This window comes from Tricharina praecox (assembly GCF_024521635.1).
Source record: "Tricharina praecox strain CBS 144465 chromosome Unknown BZA05scaffold_4, whole genome shotgun sequence".
In the NCBI taxonomy this organism is placed as follows: domain Eukaryota; kingdom Fungi; phylum Ascomycota; class Pezizomycetes; order Pezizales; family Pyronemataceae; genus Tricharina; species Tricharina praecox.
Window position 1 is genome coordinate 961,736 of NW_026250406.1, and position 17,922 is coordinate 979,657.

Below are 17,922 nucleotides of genomic sequence, written 5' to 3' on the forward strand. Positions count from 1 at the left end.
CGCTTTTGGTGGCTTTCGACTTGAGAGCGAGCGAGCGTTGCCATTGCCGTTGCGGCCGCGACGATGCGCACTGCCTGCCTGCTTCCTACCTGCTGGATGTGTGTGTGTGTGGTTGTTGAGGATTTTTTTTTTCTTGGGGGGGGGGGCTACTGCGTGTGGGTTGGGTTCGATTGGGCATGTGTGGGTTAGGGATCGTCGGTCGTGTCGTGGTAGAGGTGGTGGAGGCGGAGCTCACTCGTGCTTCGACTTCCTGTGGATGGATGGAGCGGTTTGGAACAACGCAGCAGCAGTCTCGCTATGTGGTTCTGTGTGGATGGGGCCGCTACCTGCTTGCCTGCTTGGGGGAGGGGGTGGGGGAGGATTCGGGTCTTCCGTGGATAGGTACGTTACATACGACCTCTCGAGCGGCCATAGGGTAGGTACCGTAGATACATGCTTCATAGTTGGCACCTCCCACTCCCCCCCTCCAGTGTTCACCCGGTTGAATAAGACATTACTTCAGCACATGGAACAACGCGAGCGATTCAGATCTCCTCCCTAACTACGAGTAGAGTAGAGTACCTGTGTCTTACGCGCCAAACATTGTCAACATCGCCATACAATTTTCCCCAATAGCCCATACAATTTTCCCTATACATATTCCCGCTTTTTCGCAAAACGACTTCTCGATCCCCGGACCCCGATCCCCATAGCCTTCCCAAAAGCAATATAGAGTGGTATATACATTCATGATTCGACCCAGGCCCCAGAAGAAAAAAGGAAGGAAAAAAGCAAACGCCAATCGGACCCCACCCCACTCTGGTCCTCCGTCCGGCAGGAGCATGAGCAGCAGCAGGAGGAGGACGAGGACAAGGAGGACGAGATTCGCCACCCAACAATCCCATTGAGAATTCCCCACATCCACGAAACTCACACGAATCCACACACACACACACACACACAAATGCACACATGCACGCACACTCCACTCGTATTTATGTACAATACTCGAGCAGAGATCTTATTCCTAGGTATATATCCGTGGCGCTTTTGTGCGGAAAAAGCTGGCTGGCTGGCCGCTGGCTTGCATGCGTGGAGGCGAGCGAGCGAGGTTTTGTGGAGCGACGGGGTGTCCATACATGTTACTCTAAGCACTTAAGTTTGATATGTAGAATAAAAATAAAATACATAGAAAGCCACATCAAGCCACAAGCCACATAGCAATACTCCAGTAACTAGCAGCAACCGAGTGCGTATGTAGAGTATGTAGTCGGCTAAGCCATAGGATGTGTGAGATCTGCCCACGCCTACCTACGCCCAAGCCCACTATGATCTATGTATCACGACGAATCACAAGTGCGCCACAGGGTTGAAGGGTTGAAGGAAGGGTTCTGGACTGTTTTTGCTGACAGGACGACGACGGCGAAACGACGGCCGCGGATGCATACGGACGGGCTCTGCTCTAGATACTCTGCTATGCTATGCTATGCTATGCTCTAGAGACCTTATGCATGTCTGGAGCCGCGCGGCCCCACGAAAGAGTCTCTACCGCTGAGGACCCAAGTACCAGTACCCAAGTCTACCCAAGTACTAGTAGCTCATGTATGTAGGAAAAGCAACCCGCAGCAAAGCTCGGACCGATCGAGGGCTCCGTCGCCACCAACAACACCGCCGACGCCGACGCCGACGCCGACAAGACACGACACGACACAGTGTTCCAACGCAAAAAAGCCGCCGGTACCGCCGCGCGCGGTGCAGTGCGCCCCCCTTCCCCATCCCCATCCCCGCCCCCCTCTCCGGACACGGATACGCGAGTGAGACACCACCACCACCAGTGCCCCACCGTGTCTCACTCTCTCACTCTTTCTCTCTCAGACTCTCACTGCTATAGGTACTCTACACACTCTAGAATCTGGATCAGGGTTTCCGAGAATAGAATGCAACGCAGTGGGCAATGGACCGTGGACCGTGGACCGTGGACGAGGCGAGGCGAGGCGAGGCGATGGACTTTCGGTGATCGTGACTTTGAACTGGAACCTGAACCTGAACTTGAACCTGCGCCGAACGGATCCGGACATGGACATGGTCCATGCGGACATGCGGTCCACGACTCCACGCAGGGTGGACTCTGGAGTAGGAGGGGGTAGGTACCGGCGCTATACTTAACTATACTTACTATTTACGGTACAGACATACGGTACAGACAATGGACATACCTCGAACGAGGCTTCCGTATCGTACCTACCGTGCTCTACCGTATGATCTGCCAGAGTAGAAGCACAGCGAGTTCACGACAAGGGGCTACGAAATTACGATGGTAGGTGTGTCGGTACTGCGCCGAAGCCCTGCCAGGCTCCAGCCATGCGCTGTACTCTCCATAGGTACGGTGCTCATTCACTCACTCACTCAACACCCGGATTCGAATATCCGAAGCGGAATTGACACCCCCCATTCTCTTCTCTCGTTCGTTCGTTCAGTCGGCGAGGAATGGATCATGGCTGGCTGGCTGGCTGGCTGGATGGCCAGATGGTAGATCTAGATCCGCCATCCGGATGAGACGGGATTGAGTAGTCATCCGTAGGGCTTCGCCACAGGCCACAGGCAGGTAGGCCATCGCATTGCATCGCATCGTCCCGCTGTCCTTAGAGCAACTACCATAACTACCGGTGTGTATGTAACGGCAACCATGTTCACGCTTCTAGAACTCTCGTCCCGTCTGGCCGGTCTCGTCTGGCCGGTCTCGTCTCGTCTCTTCTCGCTCGTGTCTTCTCGCTAGAGATAACCTAGATACCTTCGTACCTGAAGACCTTCCCGTTCGTTTCGTTTCGGCTCGGGAAAGAGAGAGAGAGGGAAAAAAAAGAAAGAAAAAAACTAGCGAAAGAAAAAGGTCGGTCTCGCGCGGTCTCGTCTCGTCTCTCATCTCAATCCAACGCAACCCAAGGGCCAACCCACCCCGTGGCGGCAATACCGGTACTATGATTGCAAGCGGGGTCACAGACAAAAGCCAAAAGTCAAAAGCCTTCGACAAACACCGTTCCCGCCCGCCCGCCCGCCAGCCAGCCACGACTAGGTATCACATCTTGGTACTGGGACTCTAGAACCTTCGAGAGAGGCATGCGCATGTAGATAGGAGACGGTCGTCCGGCCAGGGTCGGGGTCGGGGGGTTGAGAAATTCCTCGCGGTGGTGACCTGACCCGGACGAGGCGAGGCGAGGCGCGGGCCCACGTCCCCACGTCCCAACCACGACCACAACCACGACCACGACGAACGACGCCAGTGGTGCCGCCGCCGCCATCGCCATCATATGTATCCAGACCCTAACTACCACATCCACATGCCTACATACCCTACATACCCTACATCCACGGAAAAGGAAAAGGAAAAGGAAAAAAAAGTGCTGTTCTGTTCGGTTCGGTTCTGTTGCAGTTATGCATACATCTGCACTCGCGCGTACGTGCACGCGATATATTCCTGCTGGAAATCGCGGCTGTCCTGTCTCCTGTATCCTGTGCTGTCCTGTGCTGTCAGCCCGCTTAGATACGAGCCGGCTTGCTTGCTAAGGTGCTAAGTGCTTCACTTTGTCTCGCCCTGTAACGACAACAAACATTGAACCGGCGGGCTTGGCATTGCTGATTGACTGACTTGACTGACTTGACTGGGTGGCAGGCAGGCAGGTGCGGGCGGCGGCGCCGGCGAAGGGGGCGGCAAGGTAAGGTAAGGACCTGAACTTCTGTTTGAAGTTTGATCGGATCCGCTATAGAGTACTCTACTCTACCTAATGTAATGTACACGTGTTTAAACTGTTTTTATTGTTTTCCTTTCTTTTTCTCCCCTTCCCTTCCCAGTGCAACCGTGGTCCGTCAACGCAACAGCGGGAGAGCTGCAGATTCCCTTAGTCCCCCCTAACCCTCGATCCCTCGATTCCTCCCTCCCGTGCGGTAAAGATCGGACGGCGTGGGCTTGAACAGGAAGGGAAGGGAAGGGAAGGGGAGGGAAGGAAAAACAAAAACAAAAACAACCTCCTCCCCCTGCCCCCGAAACGTTGAGCCGGTCCGATCGTACCTGTTGCCTGTTGCCTGTTACTTGTCGAGTGACTGCTACTGTCACGGACAGACAGACAAGCAGGCAAATAGGCAATCAGAAGCCGCGGGACCACGGCACAGCATGGCACGGCACAGCAGGAGAAGTTGAGAACACGTCAAACATAGGTGTAACTACACTGTACCTGCAGTGGGTACAGTAGGTACAGTGGTTACTTTGGAGCACGAAATACGATTCGAAACGCAGCATGCCGCAGACCGTCGACCGCAGACCGCAGCCCGTCCGTAGCCCGCATCCCATATCCCGCAGCCCGTCAATGCGAACCAGTCGTTCCGGTCCTCTGTTCCAACTTCCGGCGGGCGGGTGGGTGAGGAGTGAGTGAGTGAGTGAGACATGTGTCTGGCGAAAGCGAAAGTTGAAACCGCACGTCTTGCCTTCCTCCTCCTAACCCCCCCGACCCCCGACCCCCGACCCCCGACCACCGGCCACCGACTCTCCGACCCCCCGACAACAGACCGACCCGTACCCGTACCCATGCCCGTACATACCCGCACGTTGGTGGACGTTGGTGGGCGATCGCATCACATCGTATCGCTGCACGGCACTGCACTGTACTGTACTGCAATACACACATGCATGAAGGAAGTGAAGGAAACGTGAAGGAAACGTGCATGGGGCTCTACTCTATAGAGCAGAGTACATAAGCCGAGCGAAGTTGGCGGTTGGGGGATACGAGCACTACATACACAGGTACCTAGATGGAGAATACTCTCAGTCTCTCACCACCTGGGTCCTGAAATGCACGGAGGTTTATGCAGCTCGATAATTGATGATCGATGGTGTCCGGCCACACTGAACAGAAGTTACAGGATACACCTTCTCCTTCTTCTTCTTCTTCTCCTGAACGCTGGAGCCTGGCGGAGCGGCTACGGCCTTGGCCCCAGGGGCCAGGGAAGGGAAGCTTCCATTGGGCGTTCGACGAGCGAGGCGAGGCGAGGCGGAAGCGAGTGGATGGTTGGATGGAGTGGATGGCTAGGTACGGTAGTAGATTAGCGAGAGTCGAGCCGTCGGCCGGCAGACAGGCAGGCAAATACAATCCCCAATCCCCAATCCCCAATCCCCAATCCCCAATCTCCAATCCCCAATCCCCAATCCCCAATCCCCAATCCCCAATCCCCCTCGCCCCGCCCAATCGGCATCAAGAGTTTCGTTTCAGACCAGGTAACTACACGCACCGGATTGTCTCGTTTCGTGTGCCCGGCCGGCTGGCTAATACCTCCCCCCGGGATATCCAACCGACTCTGTGGGTTGGATGGGATATCTGCAGTATAAAACGCTTCAAATCTCTCGTGCCGGCTGGAAACATTCAACTTTCAAGCCGGCCAATAGGTACAAAGTCCTCGCGGAAATCAGTGAATGATTGTCAGAATACCTCTGTCAGAGGCCAGAGCGGCGGCGGCGTGTGTAGACGCCCAGTCCATCCCAGCTCAGCTCAGCAGCCTTCCTTCCGCATCGATTCGAAACGTGATAGTCGGAGTATGTAAAGTCATACCCACCCTAGTTACAAACTCTACATACTCGTAACGGAACTCGCAGGATCTACATACTACTAGTTATAACTAACCCTAACCGCGACAAGACATCAACAAACAACAAACACATGTCGTCCGCCGCCTCACAGGTCCCACCGTCCCAGTCAGTTTCCAAGCCCGAGCTTGACTAATCTCCGCTCCCTCCCTCCCGTGAATCGGTACCAGCGATCGGGGGTCAGGAACACAGAGTACATACTCTACTTGGTCCTGTTCCGCCCCCGCCGCGGATCGGACCGAGACCTTGGTGCTGGCAGATGGCTGCGACTGCGACTGTGGCTGCGTACATAGACACCCAGGACCACCTGGTTGCTGGACTCTGACCCGGGGACCGACCGACCGAACATACCAGCCTGCCTGACCTCTGCAGTCTGCAGCCCACCCGGCGTATGTACGTACATACGTATCGATGATGTGTTCCTACACCCAACACCAAACACTAAACACGGTGGTGCACACGCGGGGGGGTGGGAGAGTGAGTGCGCTGCTGGGCGGGGATGGGGATGGAGGGGCCATGGATTGGAAAGTAGGTATAGTAACTAGAGCAGACAGCGCCGTCCACATGGGGGAAAATCGACTTGTGCCATATGCGAATCCGATCGAGATTTGGGAGGGCGATCTGGGAAACGAAACTAAACTGTGCGTGCGTGAGGCCGTCGGGGTAGAGTACATATATATCCCGGCGGGGATGGGTTCCTGCTGGCTGACAATTGGCTGGTCCGCTGGAGGATGGGTGCTGGGTGCTGGGTGATGGGTGGTGGGTCAGTGGTCACCTTCTTCCGCCCCCATGGCTGGAATGCGGGTGTTAACTCCTTATCCTCATCCTCCTGCTCCTGCTCCTGCTGCCCCCTCCGAGCTGGAGTCCCTCGCTGGAGTCCCTCACTAGTCACCGCCGTGTCGTTTGCGCACTCTCGCCAGCGGGGAGGGGGAGCAGATCCTCCGTGCGTGCGTGTGAGCGATCCAATGACCTACGGTCATCATCACTCGGTGGGGAAACGAATCTGTCGTTCCGAAGTCAGAAAAATGACGTGTTTACTTGGATATATGAAGAAATTGGATGTTCACTCACCCAGCTCAGCTCACCCACCCACCCACCCACCCACCCACCTACCTACCCACGGCCGTGCGGATGCCATATGCTAAATGCCAAATGCCAAATGAATGCCAACCTCGAGCTCGGGAGCATCTGTAGATCCTCTCCAGCAGGGAGCAGGCAGGAGCAGCAGGGAGGAGGAGCGGCGCCACATCACTTACCGCGTAGGCTGTCCCCGTCTGCCTGCCTGTCTGCTGCTTGTCGTTTGGTGACTAGGTGCAGTGCAGTGCAGTGTGCGAGATCTCAAGATCTCTTGCAGTCCGTCACCCCTCCACTCCACTCGCATTCCTATTCCCTACATCTTCTAGCATTACTGCCACCCCCCCCCCCCCCCCCCCTCCCTCCCTCCCTCCCTCTCCTAGGTATGGGTATGGCCCACCAAAACCCGACACATACACGGCAGTCAAGTCGAGCTCCCCCCTCCCCCCGCAAGTCCGTGTATGGTGTATGCTGTTTCCGATCGTCAGATAAATATTCGATTCCCTCCGATCGTATGTGTGTATAATGTATGTACATACTGTACTTGCCGTCGATAGATAGATAGATAGATAGCAGCAGCAGCCGGCGCAGAGATAAACACCTAACACCTACACAACACACACAACACCTACGGAAGTGGAACGCAAAGACAGTAGAGTACTGGTACCAGTACCAGTACAGTCACTTCCGTGACCAGGCAGGCGGGCTCCACTTACCACCATAGGTACATGTTCTCTCATCCCCAGGCCCATCCATCCCACCTCCCCCGCCTCCTCCCGTCGGGGTCGTGGGGTAGGAGAAGGGGGCATATTTTGTCTTGCCTGGCTAATTATTATTATTTATCGCTGTGAAGGATCGCTGCATCGGTGTATCGGTGGGTTGGTGTGCGCCGAGAACCGTGTCCTGTCCTGTGCTGTCCAGGCTGTCCGATATCTACATAACGGAGTGGGTGGGTTGGGTGCACACGAACGAACGAGCGAACGGACGCCGGGACACGGGGAGGGAGGAATTAATACTCTACACATGGTTTGATTCCCCGTCGCACACACAGATAGGTACATACACGGTGCACCCCCACGAACGGAACGGACGATTCACGGCGAGACCAGCCCAGCCCAGCCCGGTGTGGGCTGGAGGACGCCTCTGCTACATACTCTATACGCCGAGGACTTCACGAATCACGAATCACCGGTGCGAAGAAAAAGCTCGCGGCGATGGTATGTGCAGTGGCTAGGTAGAGTGGTTACGGTACACCAACATCCGCGGTTGGCGATGCATAAGCACTCAGGCAGCTAACTGGCAAGCAGGCAAGCAGGCCGTTGCGAGCAGGGAGCCGATGGGTACATGTTGCCGGCGAGAGTAATAGCGAAGGCAGCGCATGTATCATATACCGTATACCGTATGCTTGCTACATATCATACATACGTTGCGGATTTCATCCCCGGCCGAATCAGCGGGCGAGCAGAACCACACACGTTATGTACGGCGAGAGGGAAGAGAGAGAGAGACACCCGGCATACGCAGGACCACACGTTACAGCGAGAGACACACATACACGCACATACACGCACATACACGCACATCCACATCCACATCCACATCCACATCCACATCCACATCCACATCCACATCCACATCCACATCCACATCCACATCCACATCCACATCCACACGCAGGCGTTGGCCGGCGGAACGTGCAACGGCTGGGTGTGAGGGGGTGGGATGTGGAATCCGAATCTGCGAAGCCGTTCGAGAGTAGAGTACCATACAGACATCGGAGCTCTCCTTCCTATCATAGGGGGCTACTGCTGCTACTGCTGCAGGCACAGAACTCAATGGCCGATCGCATCCCCGAGTGTAGCGTTCGTATGTAGGCGGCAAGGGCACCAGTCGATGCTCGGGCGCGAGTGCAAGCAAATGCCCCCCCCCTCCTCCCGGATGGTACCTATCCAAGCCGCAACGATTGCGTGTTATAATAGGAAACATCGATGGCAGTGGATCGGGCAATGAGGGGCACATCCACACAGCAGAGTGCATAGTAGTTAGATGCACTTCCTCTTCTGTGGCCGTACATAGCTGTCCATCCATCAAATGGGTTTCTCAACCGTCCCGGCATTTCCCTCTCCGTTACTTACCTTACTTACCTCTTACTTACTTTGCTAGAATAGAGTACAGTTATTGGATTTAAACCGCAGCCGCATATACCGCACACTCGACTCAACTCGACCCGACTCGACTGTGCATTGGCGCTACGCTCGTTGGAGTCGACAATGCATACCCACCTAGGTATCCCATCTGCGTATGATATCTGCGTTGCTCTGTCGTGTGTGCTGCGCTCGTCTCTGTCCGTCTGTCCGTGTGGTGTGTGCCTGTACTGTGTGCGCCGCCAGGGAGATTTTTGGTGGTGGTGGCGGTGGTAGTGGTGGTGCTGCTGCTGAAAGTGGCCGCCAGTGGTGTGGCATCTCGCTGTCGTTGGCTGGCTGGCTGGCTGTCGTAAGACATGGGAACGACATGCAGGCAGGCATGTACGGCATGTACAGGAAACCGAAAGAAAAAAACAACCCCACCACTACCACCACCGTCGCCGCCGACTCCGCCTCGAGTGGGGTGGAGTGGAAGATTGGAATGGAATGTGATAATCAGTTGCCACTCGCGCCGCCGCTGCTGCCCGGGACGCAGCAGCCGGTCGGTCTTGGGTCTTGGGTCTTGCAGTCGCCCCTAGTTATTCCCGGTATGTAGCATGGGCATCTACCGGCAACTAGCTCGGTGAGCAGCGGCGGCGAGTGATCCCTCGTTCCTCGTCGATCCCTCCAGCCGATTCCCGATCCACCGCAATCGCGGTTGCTGACAGTTCCTGACGGCCGAGTGAGGAAAAGAGTTCGAAGAGAACGGTGAGTTGTGAGTTGCGGTTGCATCGTCCAGGGTGCATCCGGCAGGGGTTGCTCCCACTCTCTCCCTCTTCCTGTCCCTCTCTCTATCTAGAGTATCTCGGATCAACTGCTGCGCGGGTACTCTATTGGGGGTCCATCCGCATCCACGTTGCAGCGACTGCGAGCGAGCTGCAAGCGATCTTCCTGAGCGCATATGTACCATCCATCCATACCATCCATACATACCATCCATCCATCTATACCTACCATCTATACCACATCCATACTACATCCATACCACATCCATACTACATCCATACCACATCCACAGGGCGCTCTGCAGGCTGCAGCAGTGCAGCGTTGAAGTGCAGCGTTGATCCGATTCCTGCGCACGATCCGCTGTTTCGTGGACGATTGAGTGCATCTGTCTGCTCGGCCATGTATGTACGGTATGTAAGAAGTACAGGTGTACTCTAGGTCTCCAGCGAAAATATCGCAGATTTGCTTCGCAGCGCGCTCTCGGTAGGGGGAGGGTGGGAAGGGGAATAGGGGTGCGAGAGAGAGAGAGAGAGAGAGAGAGAGAGAGAGAGAGAGAGAGAGAGAGAGAGAGAGAGAGAGAGAGGACGTGCACAGAGGCGAGACGAGGCGCGCAGGCGCAGGCGCGAGGGCGACGACACGTGATGTTTTCGCTGGCGGAGACGCGCGATAACTAGACTAGGCAAGTGCTCAGGGATCCTGGGATCCGTGGATGGATGGAGCGCGGAGGGCGATATACTCCCCCACCACCACCACCACCCACCATGCAGAACGGTGCGAACAGCGAATGGGAAACGCCTCGCGGTCCCGGGGGACCAGGCGGGCCAGGAGGACGAGTTGCTGCCACCACTCACTGCCACTCACTGGTGGCTAGCCGCGCTGCACTAACATGTAACTACATGTGCATGATTATTACTCTACTTACGTGCTCATCTACTGTGTATACTCACTTACCTAATTACCACATTGTTACCACCTAGTAGAAGTAGTAACTCTAGATCTCATGCTTCCACTCTACCATACTTCACATAATACATTAGATACCGGCAGTTCATTTACGCCACTAATCACGAAGAGGTACTCTATCGATCCAACTCCGCTGCCTCTGTTTGCACTCCTCTGCACTCTTTCCTTTGCACATTGCACTCCGAGAAGCCAGAGCCGAGAATCGAGATGTCCCATCCCCCGGCCATGTGTCAGTGCGGTGCGTGCGCTGCGTGCGCCCAAATGTTCATCCGTCCCCCTCCCCCCAAAACCGATGTTCGTACACACATCCAGATCCAGGGCGAGCTCGAGGGCGGCGTGTGTGCACAGTACGGTACCTACTTGGTTACCGGTACCGTGGTCGAGACGTCCATCTCCCTGTCTGCCGAAGGGCAATACCGAAGTACTTACCGAAGTACCTGTCAGTTGTCAGTCCGATCACGACCACGACCACGACCACGACGCCAGGGAAAACATCCCGGAGCTACCAGAGTGTTTGTGCAGATTTGCTGCTGGTGGTGCTGCTGTTGGTGATAATGCTGCTGGTGATCGTGCTGTATTGTAAGTAGGTGTGTACACGCACCACCACCCTAGGGATAGTGGGATAGTGAGATAGTGAGACCCTCCTGCCGGAGATACCTGGGTATGAAGTTCTGGGACTATGGCGGCGGTGGTGGCGGCGATGAATGAGGTTTGCCCATGTAGCCCTCTCTCCAGCGTGCAGTTCCAACACGCCGAGTGACAGGGCATGAGGCGGGGCCATGCCACGCAACACAATCTCCGTGAGCTCTCCAACATCCGAAGACCGCCGACCCCCAACTTCCTCGATAGGATCCCGATGGGCTTTGGGGTTCGGGTTTTTCGGGGGTTTGCTGAATGTGTAGAGTATGTGCCTCTCCTCCTCTCCTCCCCTCCGACACCTTGGTACATACCCCCCCGCGCCGATCAGCGGATCAGCGGATTGTCCCACCCCGTGCCCCGTTCCGTCCGGTCCTGGGCCGGGCCGGGCCGGGCCGTCCATCTTTTATGTATGTATGTAGGTAATTATCCTCGCAAATTAAAATGGGATCGGCCCAATATGTACATAATGTCTGTATAGTACGGGCGGAACTTTGAGTGTGGAGGTCTGGAATGTCTTCGTATGTAAGTGCATAAGTCAGTATGTATGAGTGTAAGCCCACATCATCGTTAGTTCAAACTTTAAAGATACATGACCTAGACCCTCCAACAGTTAGTCAGTCGAAATGGGAACAACACTGGTGTAAACAGTTCAGTTTTGGTTGATTTTGTTCCCGGTTCAGTTGGGAACAGAGGCTAGGTAGGTATTAGTTCCTAGTTGGTTTAGGTATGTATGTCTGGCAGTTGTTCCCGGGAAAACCGGCAGAACTGTCAGTTTAGTGAATCAACTGCCAGTTCAGCCAGTTCAGCCAGTCCAGCCAGGGCAGCCAAAGTGGGCAGGATAGGTACCTAGGTACATACCCATGGTCACGGAAAAAGCGGTAGAAAATGAGTTCAATACATACAAGTTTTGAATTGTCACGGAAAAAGCGATCGAAGATGTATGTACAGTACTAGATTTGAATTACTACTTTGATGCTACCCTGTATAGTGCCCATGGGAGCACGGCGATTGAACCTCTTGAAAGTTGATGGTGCAGTGTCAATTAAGGTTACTGACTAAACATGCACCTGAGTCAATCCGAGTCAATCTGCGTCAATCAAGATTGTTGACTCGAGATGGCACCCCGCCAACCACGCGCACGGAGATCAATGCCTTTGGCTTGGATATGTACTCTCCAGAGCTTCAACACTCTCGGTACCTGGGTCCTGGGGGATGGCGATGATCAGTCAGAACCATCTTGCACTCGGAGAAGAGCCGTTCAACCTCAGCCGCCATGGCTGGAATACATAGATAGAATGTCAATGGCCATTCGGCTGAGTTTGGGAAAATGACGTTGCTGCCGCGGTTCTACTCTAGCCACCATTCGATCGACGCAGGACTGTTTCGAACATTACTCTCGACAGGCAATGAACAATATTCTCGAAGCTCGTCAACCGTTGGCGTCCTACTGGGCGCTGGGTTGATAGTACGTAGCGGCTCGGTGGTGGGTTGTACTAGGCGGTTGGCCGGTGGGTTTGTGGTGCAACGGGTTTGGCCCAAACTTTTAAGCCTCACTGAACTGATGGGACAAGCAGTTTTCCCAGTTCAAAACCTGGCAGTTGGTTCAGTTCACTACCCCCCAACAGTTGGTTGGTTCGGGAATAACCCCACTTTATTCCCAGTTCGAACTGTTGGAGGGTCTGACTTAGATATGTACCTACAGGCAGAGGATGAGATGCACGGCCATGCTTCATCGCATGTATTAGGTATATAAGCAACGTTTCGTGATTATCGTACCTATTTCATATCTACATGTGGAAAATAAAAAGAAACAAAGAAACAAGCCGCGAAAGAGCAACCACCGACTTCACTCAAAACTTCAAAACGCCAGTTTCCTCTGCCCCTTCTCCAGCTTCTTCGGGTCCTTCCTGCCCCTCTTCCCTTTCCCACCAGCACCAGCACCAGCACCAGCACCAGCACCGCCGCTGCTGCTGCTGCCACTGGCCTTTCCCTTAGGCACCGGCGGCGCAACCTGCGTCACTCGTTCCCTAGCGGTTGCAGCTCGGTCTTCGAGCATCAGGCTGCGCGCGAAATGCCAGTCTTTGTGTTCGTCCTCGTCGCCGGCGGGAATCTCCGCGCCGCAGTCCGGACATCGGAATGTAGGCTGTGCATCCGCGGCGGTGGCCTCGAGTGCTTGTGCATGCCCACCACCGCCGCCGCCATCCTCGTGCACCGGTGCCGGCGCAGCAAAAAACCGTCCCGCAATATCGACCTTCCTCCGCTTTTCCTCTGTAGGCAGCCTTTCCGCCGCGCCCTCGCCGAGTCGTTTATTCGCCTCCCTCGCCTTATCGCCCTTGATCAGAAACGCGCCAATACCCCTATTCCCCTCCTCGCGATCCTGAATCCCGGCGACCTGCAGACTCAATCCGGTGCACGGCCAAACACCGGGTTCACCAGCAACCTGTCGCAACAGGCCCTCCGCCAGCCTCGCCAGCATCTCCGCTCCGATCTTCCCCGCGGGCGGGATGGAGACCTGCTTGTTCCGCGACCCCGAGTGCTTGTTCGTGAACGATATGGTCATGGTCTTGGGTCGTCGCCGGCCATCCATCACCCCCTCGTCCTCGAGCCGTGAGCAAATGTCGGCGATAAACACTTTTATCCATAGTTGGGCCGCGGCGATCGACGATGGCAAAGGGTCCCGGAAGGATTTGGCTGATAGCATGGATTTGATACCTGATTTGGGCTCCACGGCGGAGCGGTCGTGGCCCCGGATAGTGTTGTATACCCAGGTGGCGGTGTCGTCGGAGAGAAGGCTCTGGAAGGAGGCGAGTGAGACGGAGAGGAGCTCTGTGAGCGATTCGGTCTTGAAGTGCTCGGCGATCTGTGTGCCGAGTTTGCCGCCGAGATTGCGGACTGTAGGTGGTGCCGGTCCGTCAGTTGCTAAGAGGGGAATCGGTGGTGTGCCGACTTACTCTTCGTGAACTTGAATGTGGCCAGAAACGGTTCAACCGCGGATGGGCGTACTACGCTCTGCTCGCCATTCACCACATCAGCTCAGCTCGGGCTTCTTGCTCGCAACTCGTAACTCATGCCCGTCTACATACTTGTTGATTCGGCTTCTTGAACCCCGCCCCCAGTTTCGCAATCATCTTATTCCCCGCCACGCCCGCAGAACACGTATACCCCAGCTGCGTGAACACCTCATCCCTGAGGCCCCTCGTGATCTCCGCCCCAATCGCCATAGCAACATCATCCCAATCCACCTCCTCCATGAGCATCTCCCTCGTCTCTTCATCCTCCCCCACATTCGTGACTAGATGACTCTCACTCCAGTTCAGCACCACCCCTTTCGGCGGTGCCGGCAGGAGCGCGGCATAATCGCCGTCCGGCGGCGCCCCCCGCAGCACGGGATACCGCAGCAGCAGCTGGTCGTGGATGTCGCGCGACAGGTCGAGAAACGATTCATCGATGGACGCGCGCTCGGTCCGCGCGTTCGGGCACACGGATTGGAAGATCGACAGGATCTTTTTGGACTCGGCACGGTACGGGTCGAGGCACGCTTTGCTGGTCGCCATGTCCGGCTCGCTGGATCCGTCGCCGTAGGACCAGGTGGTCTTGCCGGCTTTCCACGTTGCTACCTGGGGCGGGATGCATCGTCAGAAGTGTGTAAAGGCAAAGGGTGCAAGACGCAGCTTGGAATCGGGTGCTTACGTGCACGAGCTGGATGTCCGGACATAGTTTCCGCGCCTCGGCCGAGGTGATCTGTCGTGACTTCATCAGCCTTCATCGCTCTTTCACCCTCACCCTCCCTCCCTCCCTCCCTCCCTCCCGAATCCTCGACGACCTACATGTCTCGAAACGCCCTTCTCCCTGCTCGGGTAGTTGACCGCAATAAGGTCTGTAGACATCCCGCGCGTAAGCCAAGTACCTACGTAGACCTACAAAAACACCCCATGATCCACGCACTCTGCCATTGCTGCACAGCGAGCGGCTGCTCGGGCGACACGCCTAGCCGTTTCATTTCACATTGCGCCTTGCACCCATATCCTATCAGCGTCGAGTCGAGCCGTGGTGGGCCGTGATGGCAGAACGGAACGGGACGCACGTACGTAGAAAGCATCGAGATCCCTATATGTAGCAGCGTTCGGATTCTAGGTATCAATCACCGCCCTCTCACTAGGTATCTCTCTCCCTCGTTCTAGGCAGGCAATAAAACAAGGAACTCACACAAGCGCGACAACGCGAAACGGCGAGTCGACGGAGTACCGCGCGAGCTGCTGCAGGTGGCGGTAGTTAAACTTTGATCTTCCCTGTGCGTCTTCGGCTTCGACTACTGTTGTTGCTGTTGCTGTTGTTACTGTTGCTGTTGCTGTCGGTGGCGACATTTTGTGTTGTGTTGTAAACTTGTGGTGGGTATGGTATGGTATAGTTTGTGGGTGGGTGGGGCGACGCGACGGAATGCAACTATACGCGTCGCGGGCCGGAGATATATGCGCTTTGAGATATATATGGGATTACGGGAAATGTGGGAGTATGGACTGTTAGAGAATGGGTAGGGACGGGGACGGGGAATGGCGCCAGTTTGTGCATGTGGCACTACTGCTCATGGAACAGTGCATAGACGGTCACTCGTGAAGCTCGCAGTACGGTTTTGGGGCGGTCGGTGAGTCTTCCCCTGGCAGCAATTTATGGACTTTACTCGGTGGATTGAAGGGAGATGGTACAAAGTGGACGATTTGTTGACGCCACTGCTGGCTGTGAACGCGCATTTGAATCTTGCGGGTGTTTGATTTTCGTCGTAGCTCTAGTGTTGATTAACACCCGCCTACTTCAGACAAATGGTACACGGAGCTGGCCTGAAATGACACTTGTGTGGCCATTGTAGTCTGTAAAGGAGTAAACTGACATCCTCCCCCTCCCCCTCCCCCCCTCCGATCTCCGCCGCAACGCGATCACAACCGGCCCTTACCGCCACCCTAGGTCCACCGAGGTGCAACTTCTGGTACTTCAAATCACACATGATGGACCTGCTATGATGTGCAATTTTGCCCTGGGTTGCAGATTCAGCCTTGGCGGAACGGTGGTGCCAGTAGTCTAGTATTGTACGGTGATGGTGATGGTGGCGTCCTTTCTGCACCGAGTCGTCGTCGCTGTTGTCGATGATCTGATGATCCGATGTAGGCGGGCTGAGTGTTATCACGGGCAGAAGTGGGGTTATCAAATGGGTATGGAAGTGGAGCGGGAATGGAGGGTGCGAGAGAGAAAAAAAACCGAATGTGAAGGCTTGGAGCTTTGTAAAGTTATCCACAGTGTATCACTCGGGATTTTGTGGTCTTGGCGGAGGGGTCTGGTGATTCCAAGAGTTGATTGTGGTCGCCATACCTATTGTAGTCTGGTAAGACCGTATGCGACAATAGGTAAGCTGATTCTCTCTCACCGATCCGATTGTTTCACTTGGTGGTTTCCAAGCTTGGTAAGCTCGATCTCCATTCGGTTTCTGTTCTCTTTTTATATTCCTCCACTCCCATCTAGATCTAGACCGACTTCCAAGTGCCCTAACTCCAGTCTTGGAATGTTTTCACCGCGCTTCGCGGGGCGTGGAGAGGGTTAATGAAGGTCAGGAGTTGTAGACATCGGATATCAAGCGTTTACGGTAGTCTGCATCGAGAGTGTGCAAAGTCCAGCGAAGCACGGGGATCGACTCAAATCCGCTCGTTGCGGACCCACTGAGACCCTACTATGGTCCGAGACCCTAGAATTGGGCCTAAACAACGCGAAGAGGGGATTGGAAGTGGGTTCTTAGTGCGAATCGGTGCCTCCCCTCTAGGTGCTCTACATATTCAACGCCGCTGGGTCATGGCTGCTCACTCACTCACTGCGCGGTACCCACTCATCACCTAACCAAGGTAAGTGTGTAAACCGCCGGGGTTCCGTTGGGCTGTGTAGAGTACCGTAGATTTTTGCAAATTGCTTTGTCCAGAACCATGCCACATAACCACCCACATATTTCCCCTCACCCGCGTTTCGCGTCGAGGCAAGGCAAGGTGCCTCTGATCACGTAGATCACGCGTCGTCGTCGACGGCGGCGGCGCTGGACTCACCTTTCTTTTCCGGCTCCCTGTTGAGGCTGGCTGGGCAGTGGGCTGGCGGCTACGTCGTGCTCCTTGCGTCAAACGAAACGAGCACAATAATAATGCAATAACTGCGCGTTTGGTTGCACAGCGGATCGTTGAGTCAAGGACTCAAGGGATCTCGCTCTGACTCAGGCTAATTCGGGAGGGAGTGCTCTCACTCTATGTACGGATAGTGACAGTTGCCAGCTGGCCTTCCGCCGACGCGTATCGACGATACCTAGCAATATAGGCACATAGTAGAGAATGCTTCATTTCATAGGGATCACTCGAGCTCGTCGGTAGCGCGATGTGGGGGGCCAGAGGATGGATGGGTTGTTGACACTTCGGAATCTGCACTCCCACTCTATATCTGACACCGGATCGGACAGAAGCGGCAAGACGCGATTGAGTCTTGAGTCTTGAGGGCGTGGTTGCAAGGATCGCGAGGGGGAGAGGGAGGTGAGTTCGATGGGGAGGATTCCGCTCTGGAATGAACTCTGCAAGCACGCATATCCATAGCACGTGTAAGCTGGAAGGGAAGTGTGCGTGATTGAGCCAGGGTGATGTGCAGCAGCGCAGTTGTCACCAGCTACCTGCCCGCCATGGCAAGTGGGAATGATGTGCATGTCGATATCGT

The 17,922-nt window shown here is 55.3% G+C and overlaps 2 protein-coding genes across 2 annotated transcripts; one reads left to right on the forward strand and one right to left on the reverse strand.

Moving 5' to 3' along the window:
- Nucleotides 1-10,613: 10,613 nt before the first annotated feature.
- Nucleotides 10,614-11,895, forward strand: BZA05DRAFT_434032 (uncharacterized protein). The gene is made up of 5 exons (XM_051486300.1): nucleotides 10,614-10,993; nucleotides 11,077-11,133; nucleotides 11,167-11,179; nucleotides 11,672-11,715; nucleotides 11,804-11,895. Exons 1-5 carry the CDS (start codon nucleotides 10,762-10,764, stop codon nucleotides 11,854-11,856), a joined length of 399 nt encoding a protein of 132 aa, XP_051342592.1. The 5' UTR covers nucleotides 10,614-10,761; the 3' UTR covers nucleotides 11,857-11,895.
- Nucleotides 11,896-13,051: 1,156 nt separating this feature from the next.
- Nucleotides 13,052-15,726, reverse strand: BZA05DRAFT_471530 (uncharacterized protein; the record flags this gene model as incomplete). Its single annotated transcript, XM_051487964.1, has 8 exons — nucleotides 15,400-15,726; nucleotides 15,278-15,300; nucleotides 15,139-15,219; nucleotides 15,021-15,070; nucleotides 14,884-14,934; nucleotides 14,277-14,810; nucleotides 14,145-14,202; nucleotides 13,052-14,085 (listed from the first exon to the last, which is right to left on the reverse strand). The coding sequence occupies exons 1-8, from the start codon at nucleotides 15,555-15,557 to the stop codon at nucleotides 13,052-13,054; spliced, it is 1,989 nt and encodes a 662-aa protein (XP_051342593.1). The 5' UTR covers nucleotides 15,558-15,726.
- Between the last annotated feature and the right edge of the window lie 2,196 nt (nucleotides 15,727-17,922).

Coding starts and splice junctions, on each gene's coding strand:
- BZA05DRAFT_434032 (XM_051486300.1), top strand. CDS start 10,762: ATGTCCCATCCCCCGGCCATGTGTCAGTGCGGTGCGTGCGCTGCGTGC. Junction 10,994..11,076: donor AAGTACTTACCGAAGTACCT/GTCAGTTGTCAG, acceptor GTGTTTGTGCAG/ATTTGCTGCTGGTGGTGCTG. Junction 11,716..11,803: donor GGTCTGGAATGTCTTCGTAT/GTAAGTGCATAA, acceptor ACCCTCCAACAG/TTAGTCAGTCGAAATGGGAA.